Source organism: Leptosomus discolor, chromosome 2 (genome assembly GCF_034619465.1).
Source record: "Leptosomus discolor isolate bLepDis1 chromosome 2, bLepDis1.hap2, whole genome shotgun sequence".
Classification (NCBI taxonomy): Eukaryota; Metazoa; Chordata; class Aves; order Leptosomiformes; family Leptosomidae; genus Leptosomus; species Leptosomus discolor.
This window is the reverse complement of record NC_141392.1, coordinates 101,098,074-101,120,246: the sequence shown is the minus strand read 5'-3', so window position 1 is coordinate 101,120,246 and position 22,173 is coordinate 101,098,074. Positions and strand designations below refer to the sequence as shown.

Genomic DNA, 22,173 nt, shown 5'->3' with positions numbered 1-22,173 from the left:
CCAAGAACATCAATGTCCAAATGTGTCAAACATACCAGACGCTCTCTTTTTTATTAGCTTCAGGTAGTTTAGGATGGTGCACCTTGTGTCTACATCCACTTCCATGTTTTCAAGATAGGAATTCAAAATTGGGATCAAACCAGGAAAGACTCCTTCCTGTGTAAGAGAACAGAGTCAGCATAAAACATGCTCGATCTGGTTTCTGGGAGGGGGAAGGGAGGGGAAAGTTGTGTGTTCCGAGTAGAAGAGGCTATGACCTTCCCATTGATAATTGTGTCAATGCTCATTAAGGTGTACTCTTCTGTGTTGGTGCCTGTACCGTTCTGCGCAGAGCCACATCCATCCACAACAGCATTCCCACCTTCATGGGTGACAAAGGGAAAGGAAGAAACGATTAGAAGGCAAGAGATGCACTAAACATCCACAACACTTAATTGGATGGCTTGTTCTGATACCTTTGCAAATATCTTTTCTGAAGTAGAACACTCCCTGCCGGACAGCATCTCTTTTCTGGGCCATCTTCATGTTTTCATCCACCTGGCAAAAGAAGTATTTCCAGAGATGTGCGAACATTTTAGAAAATTAGGATTCTCCCAAACCCTCACATTTTGTTCTCGTTAGTTGAAACATCTACTGTGATTCTTACTGTTTTGTCACACAAGGCCAACCTGTGGAGATAAATTTTATTCCATTCTTCAGGGGTCCCAGGCAAAACTACAAAGAGGTAATGTTCTACAAAACTAGGTCTCCAGCAGACAAGGTAATGGTATTATGTCAGAACATGATCCACTAATATTTCCAGTTTGGATGAAAGCACAGGAAGAGCTGTGGTTAACAGGCATCCCATCTGGCAGACTTTTTTTTTCATATTTAAATGCAATTTAAATGAGTACAGAAGAACATTGCAATTTTCCTAGTTTGGTGCTTTCATTAACAAAATCATTGAAGTCTTTAGAAGAGTTATCACTGTATTAAACAAACTTTCAGGAACAATTCCAGTCACTATATATGGGAACCGTATTTATTCCACACCCAAACATCTGTTAGATAAACAGACTGCTTGTAAAGTTGTTCTAAATTGCAGGCTTCTCAAAAAGACTACGAACTACAAAGCACAGCTCATACACTCTGTAAATGACATAAGCATTGCTCTGTCTTTCAGGACGGAAGATTTTGTTCAAGTTCTTTGGCTGGCATGTTCTCGGGGAATTCACATCACAGCTTTTGGACATTAGATTTATTGTATTGTCTTCAGAAGAAGGGATATGATTTGCTGAAATCTTTGTTTGGCCTTTAATTAAGGGCAATGAAAACTGTTCACTTCTTACCTTTCAAAGCTTTGCTTTCAAAAGTTCGTTTTCATTCATTTTGTATTATGAAACCTATTTACACAACAGGCTGTTTTGAAAGTCTGAAAGAACTCTAGTCCTAGCTGACAGGAGTACAACCCCACGGAGTGAGACAGCAAAGATTAGTGCGAGATTAGCCTGATAAACCCGTATTATTTTACTTGAAAGAGGCAGGCTTACCAATGGTTGTGCAATTCTGTGTTGTATTACCTGCCAAATTACTTGGCAAACTCAAGCAATTTTACGCCCCCCCCCCCCCCCCCCCCCAGCCTGCCAACTCTGTTAAGGTTCTTTCAGCACCTGATCTCTTTTTCAGTCTAAACTGGTATTGATTAGTTAAAAATGTTGTGCTTTGGAGACAATAACAATGTAATTATCCACTGTTAAGTGCTAAATTGCTGCATTATTTATGAAGTCTGAACTCCCTGACATCAGGAAGAGAATTTCTCCTTTTAGAAATCACACCAACTGTACGGTATTAGTGTTAATTTACAACTTCAGTATTTTTCTCTATTTTAATTAAAACAGTAAGAAAAGCCACAGGATACCACAGCTATGCTGTAGCCAGTGCTGGCAGTATTTTATAGTCTGTCAAAAGCCTTCTGCACTACAAGACTTTTTTTTAAAATTACCTAAAACCTTGCAGGACTATCCATTTAAAAAGACATTTTCTGGTCAGGTGCCTCAGAAAGAATACACACGAGGACTGTTCCACACAAAACAGTTCAACAATTGTAAGGACAAGATTAAGGAACAAGCACATTTTGCATGGCTGGTCTGTCTAAATACAAGTTCCAGCTGTGACCAGAATCAGCAGTATTTGTTTTCACTCAAATACGGTGTAACACTAAGCATGCTGAACTCCTCCACCAGATATAAACAAAATAGAGAAAAAAACCATGAGACATATGCAACTGCCAAGTTAAAATAAGTATCAAAAGTTTTTATTTTGACCTCCACAAGTTATTTTCCCCACATGTAAAATGGTGGAAACATGTCCACTCCCAGTCTCAAAACAGTCTTGTGACAATGGTGTTTCTCAACATTTCTGCAGTAGTCAGACACTGTTAGGCACCACAGGAATTCCCACAGTATTTGTCTATAAGCTTAATTCCATGAAACAACAGTAAAACATTTAATACTGTACACTTGAAATTGATTCAAAGAACTGGTACAAACAAAAACTGACTGAAAGACAAAAATGACTGTTCTGTAAGGGCACAAATATTAGTTTCCAACTCGCAAAGGACCTGATGCAAATATCCTGCACTTAGCTCTAACAGATCTGATCTTTCACACCTACCTTGGACAAAGGGATGAGAAAATCCAGTTTATACGACAGAATCACTCTGGTTAGCAACACCACAAACACCACATAGGCAGAGTTTTCAAAGTCTGTTAACTGGACCTAGACATGAAAGGATTAAATTACTTTAGTGGGAACACACTCACGAAAGCAGATAAATATCTGGGAGAGTTTAAAACAGTTTGACTCTGAACATTCCTGTTGGTACTTGTATTCACACACACTCTACTAGCAGAGATGGTGATGCACAAGCTGGAATCATCAGCAGTGACTTCAAATGCACAATGCACGCACACACTTCAGACTCAACCCTTTAATCCAATGCCAAAACACTGCGTTCCAAAAGACTATCTAATAACCTGCACCTTCAGGGTCTTGGTAATTACACATGTATAATAGCTTTTAAATTTCCACTTTAAAGGTATTAAATTCAGAGAGCTCAGAAATAGACAGCTATAAAATAAAAGCACTTGTGGAAAAAAAAAATACAACAATAGAATTGTTCAGTACCAGGAAAAGTACTGGAGAATTACAGTCCCTAGAAGTTAAATGGGGCTTTGTTTACTGCTGCTTTAATACAAGCCTAATTCCTTTCCCCATCACCCCAAATCCATCAGCATGCTTTGCTGTGCTGCAGTGGATTCTCCTGTCAGTTACATTCCCACAGTCCGTGTCTGATTAAACATTGCTGTCCACTTCACTTGCGTCTAGCAATTCAGAGGGGAGAACACACAGCCTAAGTAATAAGGGTTTGATCCTTGATGGCAGAATGCCCTGGTACTTTTCCACTTAAAAGGAAACGTGCTTTTGTGCATACTGATGCCTTCCTTACCTCCATAGGTCTGAATTCCACTCTCCATCCAATATCGGAATTTGGAGGAGGTGGCTTAAACCTCATTGTCTGCCAGTTTGTAGACTGAATATTCTGCAAAGCACATGAAATAATCTATTACAATCAAGATACGCATCATTCTATAATACAATCAAAGAAAAATAAGCAAATAACTAGAGTCCTAATATTTTTGCTGGAACACCCCATCAAGTTAAGAGAAGAGCTTCCAAACTAAGTGGCATGACTTCCTAAAAACCACAGTCTAACTACCCATTCTAAGAGACAACACATTGCACTCTCCCATGCTATTTTGTCTGAGTATTATGTATAAGATACCAGGGGGCTGAGGTTTAGCTGACTTCCTGATGGATTGATGCATCTCAAACTAGAAATACCAAGTATTACCATAGCTATTATTTCATAAAGCTATATAAAACAGACATTTATACATAAATGTCATGCAAAACAGTTTTTAGGAAGCCATAAAAATAGACAGTTCCCCACAACACATATATACATAGCTGTAGTTTGGGCTCTTCATATTTTATTTGGTTTAAAGTGTAAGTGACCACCTTCTCCTAAATAAAGGATAAAACAAAGAAATAAATGTGCTTATAACTGCGAAGTCATATGTTAAAGAACTAGTTGAAGTGAAAAATTCAGGAAAAAAATAATTTTTAACTAATACAGCCATCCTTCAATTAAGCAGTACTATAAAGAACAAGCAATTTTACGTATTTATTTATTAAATTCCTCTAAATCAGGCACAACCTCAAAATGGTCGGATTCATTTGCATCATCTAGATGTATTTTCTCCTCAAACAAAGTCAACGGGTCTCGAATGAACAAGTGTGCAATATGCTGTGCCAAAAGGTGGTCAATACCTACAAAATGAAAATTCAAACAAACAATTCACACATAGCAAAGCAGGCTCCAGGAAACAATTTGCTTTACAAGACTGAAAACATCCAACTCTGCAATGCTACCTCAACCCACCACATCCTGTTAAAAGTTTAAACGATGACTTCGGGAAGGAAGGAAATGATTAAAAAGAAAAAAAAAAAAAAAGAACAGGTTCTTGTTTGGAAATGGCAGTTGAACATCGGTCCGGCTGCCATCCTTCCTGTTTTTTGATACACCTCTGTGCCATGTTTCCTAAAGCAGTTCTGCTCTCTCCACAAAGATAAAACATTAATGTGTCAAACACTGAGCTCCTCAAACTGGAATTAGAGACAGTTTCTGTTACAAATGAATACTACTTAAAAAACTCTCAAGACCACGCTATACAGATACTTCCTGAGTAGGAGTCACTCTGAGGGGTGCACAATGATTGAAAACAAATAAGAACGAAAACATGAAACATCCCCACACACTGCAAGCATAATTCTTAACCTGCTCATAACGAAGCAAACACTTACCTTCCTTTATTAGGTGCTCGTAGATATCTTTGTCTATTGTCAAATCAATGTCATTGTATTTCTCACCACATTCAGATAGATAACTGTCTATGGAATCATATCTGGATTTACTGATTCTATAATGGTTGTTCTTCAGTGGCTATATAATTTAAGAATACAATATTTTAACAGCTTGTTAACAATGTTACCTAAGTTTTGCTCACTAATGACACTTACGTGAGAATTATTATCCTGTTTATAAAACCCTACAGCCTCAATAAAAATTATTCAAAGCATAAGTCTTAAATAGGCTTAATAGAAAGCGATCCTGGAATTATAATTATTTTGTTTGCAGATGTATGTAACCAAGCGAAAAAACAGTCATCACACATTGACTAGAATTCTCTAAAAGTGGAAATATTTTCCTGATGTAATACACTATTACCCCCAAGCACCTGGAAAGCATTATTTTACCTATCGCAACACACATCAATAGTTTCACTATGCGCACATTGTTAGAGATGCTCTTAAAATGGGTAGTTCAAGAACTATTTCAAGTAGATTTTTAAAAATTATTTTTTAATTTTCTATAATTTTATAAGTGCCTTGAATGCCAACTCCTGCTTAGAGAAACTCCTTAATTTCAAGTTCTGACAACTTTTCACATAGTTCTAGTTTATACTACTGGACTACCCAGCAGCACCTGCTATTTAATCCGAAGCAATTTTTGCTTTTGGGGCTCAAGCACAGACTGGAATATTTCATCACAGGGACCTTTTCAGCAAGCTGTGTAGCAGTGAGTGTAGTTCTACTGGGATCCCATACCTAACCAAAAATATGCATTTACTAACGTAAAATGTACAATGAAGGTGAATGTTTACACCATCTCTCCCATATTTACTACAAAGACTGCCATGTTCCCTCATTAGGGATTCTGATGAGCACAAGCAGAATCTGATGCCAAAGGAGATTTAACTTTTTTGCCTGAAAAAACCCAGACATCTACCACCTAGCATTACTGACCTCTAGCCCCCTCTCTTCTCGCGTTCGATCATCTACAGATGCAGAGATTACTCCCCAGCGACAGTCAATATCAGACACGTAGCCTCTGTAGAATGGAGATGCAGCACTCAATGCCATCTAAAATAAAACAGCCTGATAAGAAAACAAAGGACAAGCCAAGGAACCAAAAGCAAAATACAACCCCACTGGAAAATGAAATTTGCTGGTCCAGAAGTAACTGAAGTATATACTCCAGTTTAACATATAGTTGAAGTCCATATAACCATAAATCTCCCAACTGCTCTCTCCAGAAAAAGCCTAGATGAAGTGTTAGTATTATGGAAGTACCATGTGACACTCGTCAAATTTATCACCTCTACAGATCAGCATTTCAGGAACACAGAGATGATATAGGCAGAAGCAACTGCATGACGATCAGCAAGTATTCTGCTTGCACTTCCAAACTCCAAAAGTTGACCTGGCAATTGTTTTATTTTGTTTATTTTTGTTTGGCCAAGCACCTTAGCAACACAGCTGGACCATACCTCATTCAGAGCAGGATCTGCTCACCAACTAGACCAGACCAATACTCTGTTTTTATAACACCTGTTTATGACCACATGCTTACAAAAGGGACAGATTTGAGTAACTTAAGCTGAAACCTTCTGTAACACCAGACCAGAGTTGAAAAATTAGAAACTGTTTTAAGGAGCGAGTTTGTCTTGGTTTTGTGAAAAACTGCCCCAAATGTATTTCTAGAGCTACACGGCAATAGTCTCATGCATGCGGGAAGGAGGGCAGCAGAGAAGAAACAGACATGATCTGTTTTGTGGTGTCATTTGGACATTAAATAAATCACACTGCTCATGTGACAACCTGGCAAGACACTGACACTTCTCCCAGAGAACCAAATCTGTGAGTGGCATTTTATTTTTTTTTTTAACCCATATAGTGGCTTTTGCACAACAAAGAGCTGATGTGATAGAAGTCCGTAACTTACCACAATGGGACAGATCGTGGCTAGCTGATCATAGAGATACCTTGCTTCAGAAATGCTGCAAGCCTGGAATGTTACCTGTTGGAAGAAGTACAATTGCTATTGCAATTTCTATAATCATAGCACAAGCACAGTCTTCCTAGATTTAGAATCAATGATATAATAAATCAATTTAAATACCAAGAATGTTAAGAGATTTTTACTTTTTTTTAGTTTGGTTTTTGATACGTTTTTTTGTCGGGGTTCCCCCCCCCCCCCCCCCGGCCCTGATTCTTGGACAAACTTTTGCCCCGCTTAGCAGCACCATTTATATCACAAGGTACTTTCCAAACCATTTCCATGATCGTTAAAAGATTTCAGACCACAGCGCATCGGCTGTGAGGCTAAATATACAAACACCTGCCAGAACCAAAGAAAACTGAGTTAACATCTACAATACACATGGGTAGGAAATGCACCTTCAGGAAATAAGCCAGGAACCTAGAACAACAGTCAGAAACTACTGTAGAGGTAACTTTTGGGTTTTGTGACAGCTAACCCTGTTTTAAAGAACATTCCAGGATGCCTTTGTTTGATCCTGCAAAACTGAAAAAAAAAAAATCTTCATGTCTACTGTAACTTTTATTTTAAAAAAACAAAGTCCAGTCTTGCCTGTATTAGAGACCAGGACACAGAGAAGATGGAAAAGAAATGTTGTTTGCAGAAGACATTAATGATGTGGAAGTCCTACCACATATAGGCCATTGGGAAATAAAACTGTTTTGCAAGTTTTGGTAAAATTTGCTCAGAGCAGCATCAAACACAAGACATATTTCTAACAGCAGACCTTACCCTCCAGACTTCCCAAACCAACACTTCATGCATTTTAAAAATGCAGAGGGGGATCAATCACCTCAAAACTGTTAAAATCTGCCGAACAGATTAAAAGCCAGTCTCTCCTCCTTTGCAGTTCACATATTCATAGATCAGAGGATAACCTGGATGCGAGCATACCCCTGTACCGCTATCATAGTATCGTACAACAGGCTACAGCTCTAAACCACCATCCCTGCTTGCTGTCCTCAAGAATGCCAGCCAAACACAGATTTTCCTCTTCCATGGATTACAACTAGAGTCCCACAAAATAGACAAGTTCTTCTCAGTCTGGCACTGAAGCCAAATCCAACCCCAAGAAAGCCTTAAAAAAAAAAAACTACCAACCAAAAAAAAAAACCCCAAAATTCCTCAGTTCACTGGTGGGCTCAGTGGTGGATTTTTCTGGGGGCATGCCAGGGAGGGGGGAGTGGGTGATTTGTGTTTATTTTGTTTGTCTTTTTAAAGCTGCAGCCCACATGCATTACAACATCCCAAGTTAGAAAAAGGATGGGCAGTAGAAAAAGTATTTCCTCTGTGTCTACCCTTCATGTGGCTACCAAAAAACCCAAACCAAAACAAAAAGAAAATGCACTTTGAAAAGACAAGATTGATCATTTCTCTTGCAGAGAAGCAGCTAAGTATGATTTCCCATCACTAATTTTGGATGTCCAGCACTAGGGAGCCTGCCTTGGGGCCAGGCCGGGACAGGACACGTACATTCTTTCCCCTGACACAGTGATCTTTCCCTTTTATCTTTATTCCATATGACATTAAATGCAGGATTCGACCCAGTTTTTAGCCAAACGCCCCACGACAGAGGAAAAGGGCGCAGGAGCTTTCTCCAGAGGAGGAGGGCTGCAGGCACAGCCAGGACAGCTGGAAGCAGCAGCCAGGAACAGGAGGTGCAGCAGGCTGAGGGACATGAGCCTCAACAGGGCAGAAGCCCAGCAGTTTCCCTTGCCGTTCGCAGGGGCAGTGCCTCCACCCTGCCGTCGCTGCTGCCTGGCCCAGCTGAGCTCATCAGGACATTATTTTTAACCTTGGAAATATATTAAAAAAAATATACAGTTGGTTATCAAGAATTATCAGTCAATACGCAAGCAGCTGCTTTTAGTACCTACCAGCCTTATTTTCATTTTCCCTTTGATGAGAACAAGACTACTGAATTTGACCACTGATTACAAGAACAGGGAATAGTAAAATGGTATTCCTTAAAAAGGAATTTAATATATTTTTAAACAAGTTCATACAATGACTGAACGGTAAGAGTGTATTTCTTTTATTGGTCTTTAAGAGAGAGATGGTACAAAATAGACCATATGAAACCTAACACCTTGTAAAACCACACAGTATTTTGTATTATGTACACTTTATTACTTGATCAGGTTCTGCCTAGTTTACCCTTAGTGAAAAGAAATCATACTTAGCTGCTGTTGAGAACATTTTATTTTTTCAGCTTTTGTAGTTTCTCAATCTCAAAGGAAACTGCTTTGAATGGGGTTATTTCTGCCACTGCTGTGAAAAGAAGAGCTTGGAGAATTTCCTTTAATACCCTAGAGACTTAACACTAGCCTCTTCCTAGCTCTGCTTCCAAGACAGCAGTGGCAACAGGCAGATTTTATTGTCAAATACATCGCTACTACCTAAGGCATCAGTCCCTATCATCAGGTTACCATGCTAGAGAACCGTTTAAAACAAACAGATATTGAAAGGATTAAAGCACTCCCAAGATACAGCACCTGGATTCAAAGAGAGGATACCATAAGATAGTAGTAACTCAGGCAAGTGAATGAAAATAGAAATGCGCATGTGTTAATGGGAGAAAATAGAACCAAAAACCCCTCCCAGCACGTAGTAACAGAAGACAGCTACCCATGTGGATTTGGTAGGTTCATGGTACAAGCAGTGACAAGACAAATTCTTAGTAGATAGCTAAAAATATTTAAGAATGAGAAATTGTATACAGAAGTTCATGCTGTTTGTAAACAAAATAAAATCACACAGAAGGAGAAAACTACTTATTTTTAAAGATATTCCAATGACTTCGTGACTCCTTGCTTTTGCTGCTCTAAGAATAGGGAAGAGGGGAAAAACCTCCACATATTCCTACAAGACAGCTCAGTTTCCATTCCCACAGTGTCCTTTGGTCACGCCTGAAAGAAGACCACAGTGGAAGATGATCTTTCACCCTTGAAAAGTGCTGGAGTTCCAGGAGAAGGTGCTTGATCAAATGGGGTTTGACCAGTTGAAGAAATCCTTTCAACAAGGCACGCAATTACATTTGAATATTAGCAGAAAATAAACATAACGCAAGCAAACAAACCTGGGTTTTAAGGCTCGATTACCAGGTATAAGACTAAATTTTTGGTTTATTCCCCCTTTTGCCACTCTGAAAACGCATCAGTCAAATTAAGCTAGAGAAATTAGACATAAGGTAAGTCTTATAAAAGGGAAGCATTTAGGGAAGACAACATTCAGTAACATCTTGAAAGCAGATGCATTTTTACCTGAAGACAACAGTTTCCCATTCCAAAACCCATAGCATCCATGTATATATAGTCTGGCTTAGCTGCTTTTGCCGCTTCTCCATCATCATTAGGAAACGTTTCGATAAACGGTGATGGTGTGTTCTTATCTTTAAAAACTGTGCGGAAAATGCAGGTACTCAGTAACCCAGAGTATCAGATTGAACAATTATTTTGAAAAAGAAAAAAAAGATAGATTGAATTTACTCACTTGGTACATTTATCACAACCTTCTCTCCTCTTCGGTGCCGAATGTTTCTAGTCAGTGTACTACAACAAAAAAAAGAGTTTGATGAAACATCTGAAAGTTTCTCTTTATGCAAATGTTTTTGCAGTTAGCTTCTCAGCAATTCTTAGGGTTTCAGAATGTCAACTTTGAGCATTTTCCTTTAGCATACTTCCTAGTTTAAGATAAGACTACAACAGTTACAACACTGACTTTTTCTTCAGTAAAGTCAGTCTTATTTTGATGCACTTCACAGCACTAAGAGTAGACAGAAGGAAAAAGCTACTGACCACATGGGAAGTGAAAAGGCATGCTTAGTTTTTAAATGGAATGATTTTTATTTTCCTGTCTCACCTTACAATGAAAAACCCTCTCAGACTACACAAGTGGTTCGACACCACGCTCCAGTTCAGAGCAACTAGGGCAAGTTACTGAGTACACTGAGCTATTGCTGTGACATACCTGAGCGAGAGCTGGACTAACTGTGATGGAGGTGGCTAGCCATGGGATTTCAAACTGGAAACAATTTTGCAGTGGCACAATCACCACCTTTTGCCCCGTAATGGCATGAACTACTATATAAAACTAATTGAACCTAACAGTTTACTTAAAGTCACTTTGACAGAAAGTACATGTCATCACAACCATCTCTGTCCAAGGCCTCGCAATATCTGCAGCAACTAGTTACAGAGCTCTCTATTCCAGTAATGTAAAGAAGTTGCCTATGATATTTAGGCACAGAAAAACCACTCAGCTTCTCATTCACACTCCCCAAATACTCTTACCTAAATCTAGGATGTTTATTGATGGCTTCATCTGGAAAAAAGAGGGATTTTGAAGCTCCTCCTTCTACTGGCGTTGGCTTATATTCCGGCAGTGTAAACCCAGGACACCCTAACCTATGTAACACAACAATGAGATCCAAGCTGTAATGAAACCAGACTGTGATTTTAAAATGGTCAGATGATTGGAGATTAGGATTCCAGTAGACAAAGAGACCTTAAAACAGTTGCCATTAGAAGGTCAGTGCTTGCCAACAACCGGCTTCATGGTGGTTAAAACAGGCTTTTTCTGTGTGGGTTTTTTTTTTTTTCTCTCTCTTCTTTTAAAGCACTACTCTACCATTGGACAGCAAACATAGACATTTTTGGTGGCTGAAGCAGGAAACTTCACAGTATTATGCAGAGTACACAGACACTTTAGCATGTTAGCACCTGACATTAATACTGACACGCAGCTGCATTCTGGGCCTTAAAAAGTTTCTCTAGAGGGTACAGGTTAATATTGATTGCTGAAGTAATTTATCCAGCTCTGCTCCCAACAATTGATCCTGTCAAGACGATATACCTAAACAACTCCAAAAATTGCGATGTATGTATCACTTGAAACTAAGTCTCACAGCAGTTAGCAATTTTGGAACTCTGAAAAACCCCATAAACGAGAGAAATGCAATGAGCAAAGAAAAATTACAGCTATTAGGTGTAAAATACTGAGAGATAATGTAAGTAAATCAAAATACAACCCTCCCTTTTGGAACCTCCACTGTAAGTATAAGAGTCACCTGAAACAAGAATAAGTAGGTCTTCAGTACAATTGAGACAAAGGAGCATTTGAGAAGTTGGAAGTAAAAGCTGCAGAAGATTAACTTCTCCATGCTGCACAGTATAAAGGACAAAGACTGAGCTATTTTGAGAGGCTCTAGTATTTGAATGTATAAAAAAAAGGGTTAGCTGATACTACTACAAGCAAACTACTCAAAATACCAGGAAATACATTTCTGGAAATATTATTGATGCTGAACATGTATTCCACTATTGGTTCCTTCTTCCTGGTTTAAGTATACAAGTTGTCCTACAACATCTAAATCCAACTCCATCAGTCACACGCAACATTGTAAATTCCCATCATTGCATTCCTCAAGAAAGAAAACCGCTTTCTGGTCCAGCAGCAAAGAACTAGGAATACTCATTTAGCTTCTAAGCTAGTATTTTTTAATATTCAAGCATTTTCAGAGCTGTTAATTTTTAACTGAGTTATTTGAATAAGCCTACTTCTTTACCTTTCTTCTGTCAGCACTCTAACGAGGTTTTTTTGTCTTTTCAGATGCACAGATTTTTTTTAAGTATACACACATGTATATACACAGATGCACACAGGTGTATGTACATGTTATTGTAGAGAGAATGTAGCAAAAAACTCCAAACCCACAAAACATCAGAAATACATGTTAGCAAGACTCCAGTTAAACCAGCAAAGAACTGAATGGCAAGACAGCAAAAGGCAGAAATAACAAACTAAATAGCCTAAGGAGAGCAATTTCTGAAGGATGAAACTACGTTTGGGACGATCCATAACTAATAAACAAACTACATTTCATTATTTACTGGCTTTCACTGAAGTCAAATATGTTGCTTCCGACTGTGACATAAAAAGTATTTCTCTGTATCTATGAAGTGATGAAGAACTCTTCTCCGTCTATTCCTTGCACAACTGAGTCTGACATGTCTGTATACAAAATTTATTAAATGACATAATCTATTTGTAAGGTTGCAGGGAAAAAATCCCCAATTCTGTAACACATTGAGAACTACTTAACCATTGGACGTCAACAATATCTAATATAGCTCCCATGAAGAGGAAATGTATTTTGTCAACAGAGTGTTCTTAAAACAGCATTCATAGGGCATAACACAGGCATTTTGGTACCTAACTTCACTGCTAAGTCACATTTTGTACTGTTCCTGCTCTCAGCAAGAATTTAGGGCCATTGCATTCTGTACTATACAAGAAATCAGCCAGTAAGGCCAGCTGCTTCTCTTCTACTACAGAGCAATTTTTTTACTATTTTAAGCACAATTATCTTCATTCATTTGACTGACCAGGCTAGTTAGAATGAACATAATAAATCCCTGCCTCGAATTATATTTGAAAGGAGGGTCATAAAGTAGAGTTTCTCCTAGGTAATGAAGTACTTCCGGAATTTAATTTCTTCAATAGTCTCTTTACAACAATAAAAAGGAGGAAATCTACCCTTCGTAAGGGTGTTATGAACCCAGGAGAGGTGCACTTGTTTCTAGATTCAGCAAATACAGTATTATAGAAGCTTGAAGTCTTCATTTTGTAAGGATAATCACATTCCTGTTCTACTGTGTGCTCCAAGCCACCAAAAGAAGTTTGCATGCCCTTTAGTGAAAAAGTAGTGTTAAAAAACAGACCAGGTTAGCAGTGTTTTACAAAACCACTATTTATAAAGATCAAAGGTTGCAAAATAGGTAAAGAGAAGCCTTTTATATATGATTTGCCATATCAATTCAATATAGCAGACTACTCTACATACAAAGCTTTACATTACAAATATTCAGGTATTCTCTCCTAATACAAAATCATCACAGATTAGAAGTAACCTAAAAATATATAGTATGCTCATTTATTTGTCTCACTGCAATAAAAATTTTAGGAAACATGACCAGAACATTAAGTCAAAGTACTTTAACTGAATTGTATTTTGCTCGGTTTCATTGTACAGTTTAGCGATAGACACTAAAGAGAAAAAGTGTGTAAGGAGAATAGCAAACACAGCATTACACTTCAGCAACCATCTCACCTTGGAAACGATGTCACAGTGCAAACAGCCTCATTTTCTTTGAGCACAGAAGCAGCCTCTTGCCGTCTTTTCCTCATGTTGTCTTGCACAGTGTTGAATTCAGACATGGTTCCCCCATACGGCTGCCCGGGTGTCCCTTCGATCATATAGCTTCCATATTCTGGTCGCCAGAGTGTTGGGTGGCTATAATAAAAGAATAGCCTCGTTTAAATATTTCTACAACTTCAAAAAAGATGGATTATTCGTGATAATTTCAGAAATGAATGCAACTTGCAAGAAGACTCTCCTATAGTTGATTATTTGGTAGAGTAACACAACGTACCTTCCAATGTACCTCTCTGCAGGGAGGCAGTGAAAAGAAACTGAAGCACAGTTTGGCAGTAAGAAGTGTTGCTGTATAGTGCAGTACGTAGGATTCACCCATGTCAAATTGCAAACTCCTTTAGTACCTATCTCAAGCTTTGTTTCTTGGGGTTTTAACTGAAACTACAGTACATTCAACTGCTTCCACTGTACAAGGCAAGGCAAAATTGCTATGCCAGTTGGATACTCACAAGTCTACAGGGCCGGAGGAGATCCACCAAAGAATACTGCGGGAGCTGGCGGAGGACCTTGCCAAGCCACTCTCCATCATTTATCAGCAATCCTGGTTAACGGGAGAGGTCCCAGAAGACTGGAGGCTTAACAATGTGATGCCCATCTACAAGAAGGGCTGGAAGGATCCAGGGAACTACAGGCCTGTCAGTCTGACCTCAGTACTGGGCAAGATTATGGACCGGTTCATCTTGGGTGTGCTCACATGGCAAGTGCAGGACAACCAGGGAATCAGGCCCAACCAGCACGGATTCACAAAAGGCAGGCCCTGTTTGACCAACCTTATCTCCTTCTATGACCAGGTGACCTGCCTAGTGGATGAGGGAAAAGCTGTGGATGTTGTCTACCTGGACTTCAGTAAGGCATTTGACACAGTCTCCCACAGTATCCTATTGGACAAGCTGTCGGCTCATGGCTTAGGCAGGTGCACTCTTGCTGGGTTAGAAACTGGATGAATGGCCAAGCACAGAGTTGCGGTAAACGGAGTTCAATCCAGTTGTCAACTGGTCACAAGCGGTGTACCCCAGGGCTCAGTTTTGGGCCCAGTCTTGTTTAGTATCTTATCAACAACGTGGATGAGGGGATCGAGCACATCCTCAGTAAGTTTGCAGATGACACGAAAAAAAGCAGGAGTGTCAATCTGCTTGAGGGTAGAGAGGCTCTGTAGAGGGATCTGGACAGGCTGGATCAATGGGCTGAGGTCAGTTGTGTCAAGTTTAGTAAGTCCAAGTGCTGGGTCCTCCACTTCAGTCACAACAAGCCCATGCAGTGCTACAGCCTTGCGGATGAGTGGCTGGAAAGTTGCCCAGCAGAAAAGGACCTGGGGGTGCTGGTTCACAGCTGGCTGAATATGAGCCAGCAGTGTGCCCACGTGGCCAAGGAGGCCAACAGTATCTTGGCCTGTATGAGAAATAGTGTGGCCAGTAGCAGCAGGGACCTGATCGTTCCCCTGTACTCGGCACTGGTGAGACCACACCTTGAGTACTGTGTGCAGTTTTGGGTGCCACAGTATAAGAAGGACATTGAGGTGCTGGACTGTGTCCAGAGAAGGGCAACAAAGCTGGTGACGGGTCTGGAAAACACGTCTTGTGAGGAGCGCCTGAGGGAACTGGGATTGTTTAGCCTAAAGAAGAAGAGGCGCTGAGGGGAGACTTCATTGCTCTCTACAACTATCTAAAAGGAAGTTGTAGTGAGGCCAGGGTTGGTCTCTTCTCCTGACAGGACAGGAGGTAATAGCCTCTAGTTGCACCAGAGGAGATTCAGATTGGATATTCAGAAAAATTTATTTACTGAAAGAGTGGTTAGGCATTGGAACAGGCTGCCCGGGGAGATGGTGGAGTCACCATCCCTGGAGGTGTTCAAAAGACATATAGATGTGGTGCTTAGGGACATAGTTGAGTGGTGGACTTGGCAGTGTTAGGTTAATGGTTGGACTTGATGATCTTAAAGGTCTTTTCCAATCAAGATGATTCTATGATTCTAAAAGTTAAGCTCAATTTCTTTTTTCTACTGCCCATGAATACCTGGTCCTATTTCACAAATTTATTAGGTTAAGAAACGAAATGAAGTTGGAGTGCATCTAGTCACCCCTGAAAAGTAATACCTTCCCACCCCCTTGTGAAGCCACACCATCTCTATGGAGCACACTACCAGAGGCAGAGCCACATCTCCCCTACTGTTCTTCTGGCAGTAGCACTTTCGAGCCTAAGAGCAAAGGGATTCCTTTTTGCAGGCTTTCAACAGTCCCTCTACCGAGTAACACAGTCAGGGCACCCAAGGTACAGGCCCAGGGCACCAAAATCTTTCATCACAGCAGCCACCTTACTGCAAGCTGTGACCTGCTTTTGGCTCTCTTCAGCCAAAGAACTTTGCCGCCTCTGGTCCCATTTCTCTGCTGCCACCAATTAAAAGATAATTCACGCTTCTCTGGCTAGCTTAAGTAGGGATATGATCCCTTTATTCCTGAAAATTCCACGGGAGAGGATAGGGAAGAATTGCCCTGCTGTCCTTACACCTACCTTCCTAATTCTGCCAAAAATGGGAGAGCACTCCTACAGACAACAGGCTTCCCTGTACAGCCCTTGCTCACTCCTGTAGTCAGGGATATAGGGGGAACGCACACACACATATCCTTTATGGGGCAGGGTAAGCGTAGTAGTGATTACTGCGTACACAGAGACACAAAACCAGAGCAAGACAAAACAAATACCCAAATCGCAACTTCTGTGGGCTCACCCCTACATCCTCCTTTTTTTTTTAAGTCGTAATGCAAAAGGTGTATGGACTGCCTGCAAGTGTGCTCAAAATCTTTCACTTCCTGCGCCCCAGCTTCATCTGAAAATATTGCTATCTGTGGCTTACAGTTTTACCAACAGCAGACTTGAAAGTTAAACCAGGCCTACAGAATTCTGTACAGTATCATAACAGGAGGGGGAAAAAAAAGGCAAAACAGGAAACAAGATACTCACTTTGGGTTTACCTTCTCCCCCTTGTCTTGCAGTGTTTGAAGAACTTCTTCACCACACAGCAACAAGCGCACTTTCTTATTCTCATGGTCAAATTTTACTAACATATATTCCACCTTGTAAATAATAAAAACAAAATAAACAATTACATAAATTTTGTTCACATGTAAACACATTGGTACATAATTTGAAGCACCAAGTGAAAAAAGGCATGTCAGACTGAACTTTATCTCTGCAGAAGCTTAAGAACCATCACTATAAATGCATTAAACAATACTGCAGAAGATGTCTGCATGCTTATTTCACCTTGAAGAAAAAACTGAAATTCCTTGAAATCAGCCTTGAAAATTTTTTTCCCCTCCATTCCTAATTGTGGATATTTCACAAAAAGATTCATGAATTTGCCTCCATGTTATTATTCAGACAAAAAAATTAAAACCCTATGCAAGCTATTAACCACAAAACCCAGCCATTTTACAAACGAGACATCCATTTATACCCATCACTTAGATCCAACGAGCTATTTCAGACTAGCAGGACAGAGCCTCATTTACACCATGAAAAGCCCACGGTTTGTTACAGACAGCACGGGTCCTGCTATTAATGCACTCCAGCCCTTGGCACAGCATAGGGGTTTCCAACCCTTCTTGATTCAGCTTTGCTGTCACCTCCCCCTCCTGCCCAGCCCAGAGTTCCTTGCCCCTAGGACCTCTGCCTCCTCACCATCTCCCTGCCCCAGGCTGTGACCCCCACTCACTCCTAGTGTGTCACCGGTGGAGAACTCAATCCAACAAGCTGCTAGCTAACAGCAGCGCTGCCAACGCTGCGTCAGAGCACTCTTGAACAGTTTCCCTAACAGAGATTATCTGAAAGCAGCCAAACCTGGAACACCCTCATGTCAAACTTCCTAATCTCCATGCATACTTGCTATCAAAGCTCCCATAATGACTTTTAGAGTACAACTGGGTATAGCTACCTAACAGCTGCCTGGACCTTATAGCCCTCCAATACTTACTGATACAATCTATTTCCTGACACTTATTTGGCCCGGGGTGCTTTGAGCTGTTCAGGAAGGGTGAAAGACAAAACAGCCCCAAGTGCCATGTGCCACCTGCTATGTAAAAGCCGAAGTCATACATGGAAATGCATCACAAGGGTACTGGCTTTGAAAACCCCGGGCTGGACCAGTGGTGACATGCAGTCTACTTTGCTGGAGGCTCTCAAACCACTCCCTCTGAGACTTTCACAACTCCATTGACCTGTAGTTAAAAATTCAGGCTGCATGCAGTTCCACAGCTAGACCTTGTCAGAGCTTTTGCATCGTGCTCCTCGGCTTTGTTTTCTGACATCGCCTAGAACTGCATCCACCAGTGCTTACCAAACACCACTGCTCCAGCCCCAGGAGTTGAGTCACCCAAGATGCTGATGTTAAAGTTGCAGTGTAGTAACTCGTGGCAACTTCTATTTAGTATAGAAGTCTGACAAGCAGATGAAAACATTTGTCGAAAGAGGGAACTTGTGCAGTGTTTTCCAGCACACTGCAAGGAGATTTGTGGGCTTCATGTTCTTTGGTCGCTTCAGCATTCATGGAAGAGTTATTGCTAGCTACCATGACAACAGATACAATCCTCTGTTGGGATTTGTGATTAAATCACATGCAGCATTATCCAAGAGTGTTTGTAATTCTACAGAATCTGATTAGACACAAACTCTGGAGGGACTCATTCAGCAATTATATATGTTCTCTGTATTTTTTTTTTAAGATCAAATTTTAATCCCCCAAAGAAAAATAATGATTTCTAGTTTCTGTGCAAGACAGCATTTCTTTGTGTGGTATATTTTGTGGGTTATGTGTATCATGCTATGTAATCTACTTGAGATAACTACAGACGATAGTCAACCAGAACACACTCCAGCACTGACTGACTTGTTATCTAACAATTCTATCTTGTCTTTCCAGTAACACCTGACCCGTGACTACCAGCCACAAAAAAGGACTTCTCTCACACCTTCCAGTTTCCTACCACTATCAACATCATCTCCTCCTGCTTTGGAAAAGCATCATCCTCACTCAGACCCAGTCTAAACTAGAGGAGGTACGTGAATGCACAGTTCTGCAAGTCATACAGACAACACACGAATGGGCATCAAGCCCACCACACACCTGGCCTCCCACCAAACCGTGTGCCCAGACAGGTAGCAGAAGGAAGGACAAAGGAACTGCAGCTGCCTTCAAGAGACCCCAAAGCCATTTGTCCACCATTACATGAATATGTCACTGTCATTAGCCTCCCATCTTAAAAACCCTTCTCCAAAAGTAACTGCAATGAGCTGTTAGTGTGAACACTGCACCTCTCTATAAACCGTGTTACAAGTTTCACAAAAGAAAATAACCCAAAAGTGTAAAGAAACATTAAGCCAAGAAGGCAAAACCAAAGAAAAAATGTTTCATAACCCAAGCACAGTATTGAATATATCGCATTTATGCATCTAGCTTTAGAAACAACTACTACTCTTGCCTCCGGAAACATTGACTAAATCTTCAAAGCTGTCTTAACACACAGAAGATCTGCCATTAATTTTAATGAGAAAAGAAAAAAATTTCAGACAGCTGCCAACAATTCCAAGTAACCCACAGAGTATCTTGCCAACAGAGGGACTGACTGAATGGGCATCCTTAGAGAATTTAATTTAAACTCATTAAAAGATTTACCCTACAGCTAGAAAGAGAGAAACAAATTCAGAGTTCACACATTTTTACATTTAACTTCAGCACATCATTCACAGACTTCTTACATGTTTTCTATCCACAATAAAGTTCAGAGAATTGCGACCAAGCTGAAAGCATCAGCATGCCTGGCAGAGCTTCAAGAGTCCGAAAGCCGAATAAATGGGATTTTACCCAACGTTCGTAATTCATCATTTTGCCAAGCTCTTCAGAGTTCACTTTTCTCCCTAATTTTAACTACTCTCTCTAGCAAGCAGCAACATACATGTCAAGTCAAACTACTGATGCAGATAGCTGACAAGAACCTTTGCTAAGAGCCAGCTAGGAAAGCACACACTGCCACGGTAAGAAAGGCAGACACTTCGGACCCACGGGCTCAGCCAGTGCTCTCACCCTGCAGCAAACCCTATGCATCTCCACCCTCTGGCCGGCACATGCTGCAAGACTGCTGAGGACAAGAGGCAGCCTCACAGCTCCTTCCTGCAGAGACACGCTCAGCACTGCTTCAGGGATGAACCTCTCTGACCAGCCCAGGTCTGTCCAGCTTGCAGAAATGCTGTGGCACCTTATCAGGAGAAAGAACAACAGTTTGACCAGCAAGAATGCAAAGCAAAAGCTGTAAACCCACACACATGCACAGAGCAAGCTTAAAAAAAATCGTTCAAGGCTAAATGCATTATAAAAAGCAAATATACTCTCAGTTAAAGCAAATAATCTGAGTATAACGGATCTACCCATGAGCCAAAACAAAGAAAACCTAGTCTTTACAGGCTTCCTTCCTCTCAACTACCAACTTGCAACGTACTGTCCCTACAGAGTACTTCCACACCAGCTCCGCTCCACCACTGCATCTTCTAGGTAAGGAGTATACACCATTAGCTTCCTGGCAGGACAGCACCCACAACAGTGCTACTTTGCTCATCATGATTATTTCTCACAGTTGGCTTCCAAGAAAATTTCAGGCTTTTGAAATTTTGCCTCTAAGTACAACGACAAATGAGGCCTTGAAGCCTCTCAACCGGGGAGGAGCCAAACCACAACCCACACACTAAGTCAAAAAGTTGTGCTGGACTTGCCCAGTGGCAAAGCGAAAGATGATTGTCCTCTGGAAATGTGTAAGCATGTCTGAAGTTGTGTTTGAATGCGCGAGTTATTTAATCATAATTACACATATTATTTCTCCATAAAGCATTCTACTTAAAAATAAAAAAATTATCAGTCAAGCAACTTTTTAGTAGCAATTCTAAGGAACAAAGAGAACCGAAGTCGACACACGTCCCACATAGTATCACCATCCAAATACTTGTCTTGGCAGTGGTCTGCTTTCCAATATCAAAACCCCTCCTCACTCAATTTAACACCATCATGCTAAGTACAATGGGAACAAAACCTACCTAATAGTTGAGAGTAAAGCCTCCACTCTAGAGTTAATGTTAAAATCCTTTTAACATTCAAAGTATTTGCCACAAGGCATTTCTGCATATGGAAACACAGATAAGCATACAGTCTGGACTTTGGTAAGCTCAGAAGGAAGGTGCTGAGAAGATTATGTAATAGAGGAAAACAGTTTAAGAGTGATCTGAAGAGCAGCTTTTTTGAAAGGAAAGAAACACAAGTCTGTACGCTCTCCACCTGTGAAAAACAGTTCCCTGCCTTTGTCTTTTACTGCACTCCTGATCATCCATCTCAGCTGTGGATGCCCCATCACTGGAAGTTTTCAAGGTCAAGTTGCATGGAGCTTTGAGTAAGCGGAAGACATCCTTGCCCAGTGCAAGAGGGTTTGACTAGATGATCTTTGAAGGGCCCTTCCAACCCAAACTATTCTGTAAGTCTAAAAAAACCTTATCATAGGTGACTCATGGAACACCACTGTTCCTCAAGGACAATCTTATCAATGGTTTCTTTCTCCCTCCACTGGGCAACTATTGCCACATGTACTTGGAGCAGTTGTTAGCAGTCTCCTCATACATGCCTTCCCTCAGGCCTGGAGCTTTAACAGAAATTAGGAATTTTTCCTAAATACCCAATGAGGTCTCATGGCTCTAGTTCACTGTTACCAAAAAACACTGTAACACTTAATGTTCCATGCAGTATCTCTCATATATTTATGTATACAGTAGAAGATAAAATCAAGGTAAACTTCCTTGTCAAGAGCATCAAAGAAAGAAACCCCATTTCATTAGTTAAGCTCCATTACAAAAAAAAAATAATAGTTCTCCCATACATTTTTTGGTCAGTTAAATGTATCATTAAAATACCAAGTATCATTAAAATGACAGTCTTCAGGAGAACA

General features: G+C 40.4%; 1 protein-coding gene across 1 annotated transcript in view; it reads right to left on the bottom strand.

The window, feature by feature from the left end:
- The window catches only part of GCLC (glutamate-cysteine ligase catalytic subunit), a 36,436-nt gene that overhangs the window by 5,541 nt on the left and 8,722 nt on the right, over window positions 1-22,173 (bottom strand). Inside the window, exons 2-15 of the mRNA XM_086482496.1 lie at window positions 17,156-17,268; window positions 14,094-14,276; window positions 11,275-11,388; window positions 10,475-10,533; window positions 10,246-10,382; window positions 6,887-6,961; window positions 5,908-6,024; window positions 4,906-5,044; window positions 4,259-4,371; window positions 3,488-3,580; window positions 2,653-2,757; window positions 456-537; window positions 258-361; window positions 36-156 (exon numbers count right to left, since the gene is read on the bottom strand). Of these exons, the coding sequence (XP_086338622.1) occupies window positions 36-156; window positions 258-361; window positions 456-537; window positions 2,653-2,757; window positions 3,488-3,580; window positions 4,259-4,371; window positions 4,906-5,044; window positions 5,908-6,024; window positions 6,887-6,961; window positions 10,246-10,382; window positions 10,475-10,533; window positions 11,275-11,388; window positions 14,094-14,276; window positions 17,156-17,268 (1,555 nt within the window). The remainder of the gene's footprint in view (window positions 1-35; window positions 157-257; window positions 362-455; window positions 538-2,652; window positions 2,758-3,487; window positions 3,581-4,258; window positions 4,372-4,905; window positions 5,045-5,907; window positions 6,025-6,886; window positions 6,962-10,245; window positions 10,383-10,474; window positions 10,534-11,274; window positions 11,389-14,093; window positions 14,277-17,155; window positions 17,269-22,173) is intronic.